At 44.1% G+C, this 1307-nt stretch overlaps 1 protein-coding gene across 1 annotated transcript; it reads right to left on the reverse strand.

Moving 5' to 3' along the window:
* Nucleotides 1-254: 254 nt before the first annotated feature.
* Nucleotides 255-884, reverse strand: LOC138906493 (uncharacterized). The gene is made up of 2 exons (XM_070195413.1): nt 537-884; nt 255-470 (listed from the first exon to the last, which is right to left on the reverse strand). Exons 1-2 carry the CDS (start codon nt 882-884, stop codon nt 255-257), a joined length of 564 nt encoding a protein of 187 aa, XP_070051514.1.
* Nucleotides 885-1307: the final 423 nt, after the last annotated feature.

Here is a 1307-nt window from a genome sequence, read left to right on the forward strand (position 1 = left end):
CTTATAGCCCTCAATGGTGTACAAAAATAAAATGACAGACACGACTCACATCTTCAAATCTCCAAGAGGGATAAACATGTAAGTGGGTCACAAAATTACGAAGCTCACCCATAAGCGGAGCATAATAGGAGGACTCACCTCAATATTCAGAACGAATCAAATTAAAGGAAAATATCCTTTTATAACAGAATCAGGATCGTACCTGTAACGACACCATCTGGTGTATCGGCCTCAGCTAAATCATATCGATTATATCAACGGGTCAGGCCTCCACCTCTTAGGCGCCCACTACCCGCATGTTCTCCACCTCTAATTGACTGTGCACGTGGAGTATTAACTGGAATAAAGCTTGTAGCAGGAGTGCTCTGAAGAAATCCACCCCTCCCGAGTCTGGGACAATCTCTCATGATGTTCCTAATGTCACCACACTCATAACAACCCCTCTGAGATCGTGATTGCTCGAACTGGGTCTGTGTCGAATAACTGAAATAGTCATTATAGAAATCTCGTCATGGTGGTGCGTTGTAAGGACTTACTTGAGCACTCTGAGTAATCTGATGTGCAGACTGAGTTGGCCGACTGCTCGAGCCTCTGCTATAATAGGTCCTAGCTGAAGAGTAAAATTCACTGAACCCTCCAGGTTTTCGAGACATTTTGGCCATCTTAGACTCCCTTTCCTCGCCTAAAACACCCTCAATCTTTCTCGTAATCTCCACTACTTGTTGAAATGGAGTATCAGTTTGCAATTCTTGAGCCATGCATATTTTAATATCATAATCGAGCCCCTCAATCAATCTGTGGACCCGCTCTGTGATTGTAGGAACCAAGATAGGTGCGTGACGGGCTAACTCACTGAACCTAATAGCATATTCTGACAATGTCATAGTGCCCTGACGTAACCGTTCAAAATCTATGCGCCACGCATCTCTGAGAGTCTAGGGAACAAACTCTTTCAAGAACATTTCCAAAAATTGAGCCCAAGTTGGTGGTGTTGCATCGGCTGGTCTACCTTCTTCATAGATTTTTCACCACCGATACGCTGCGCCTAACAGTTGAAATGTAGTAAAGGCAACTCCGCTCACTTCCACAATACCCATGGTGTAGAGAATACAGTGACAATTTTTTAGAAATCCTTGGGCATCCTCTATAGTTGTACCACTGAAAGTAGGTGGACTATACCTCTTAAACCTTTTAAGTCTCTTTTGTTCTTCTTCTGATGCCTCTGGCCTGACCTCAGGCCAAACCGAAATAACAGGTTGTACCAGTATTACACCCGAAACCTGACCAACGTGAACCTGCTGCTCTGG

Source organism: Nicotiana tomentosiformis, chromosome 1 (genome assembly GCF_000390325.3).
Source record: "Nicotiana tomentosiformis chromosome 1, ASM39032v3, whole genome shotgun sequence".
Lineage (NCBI taxonomy): Eukaryota > Viridiplantae > Streptophyta > Magnoliopsida > Solanales > Solanaceae > Nicotiana > Nicotiana tomentosiformis.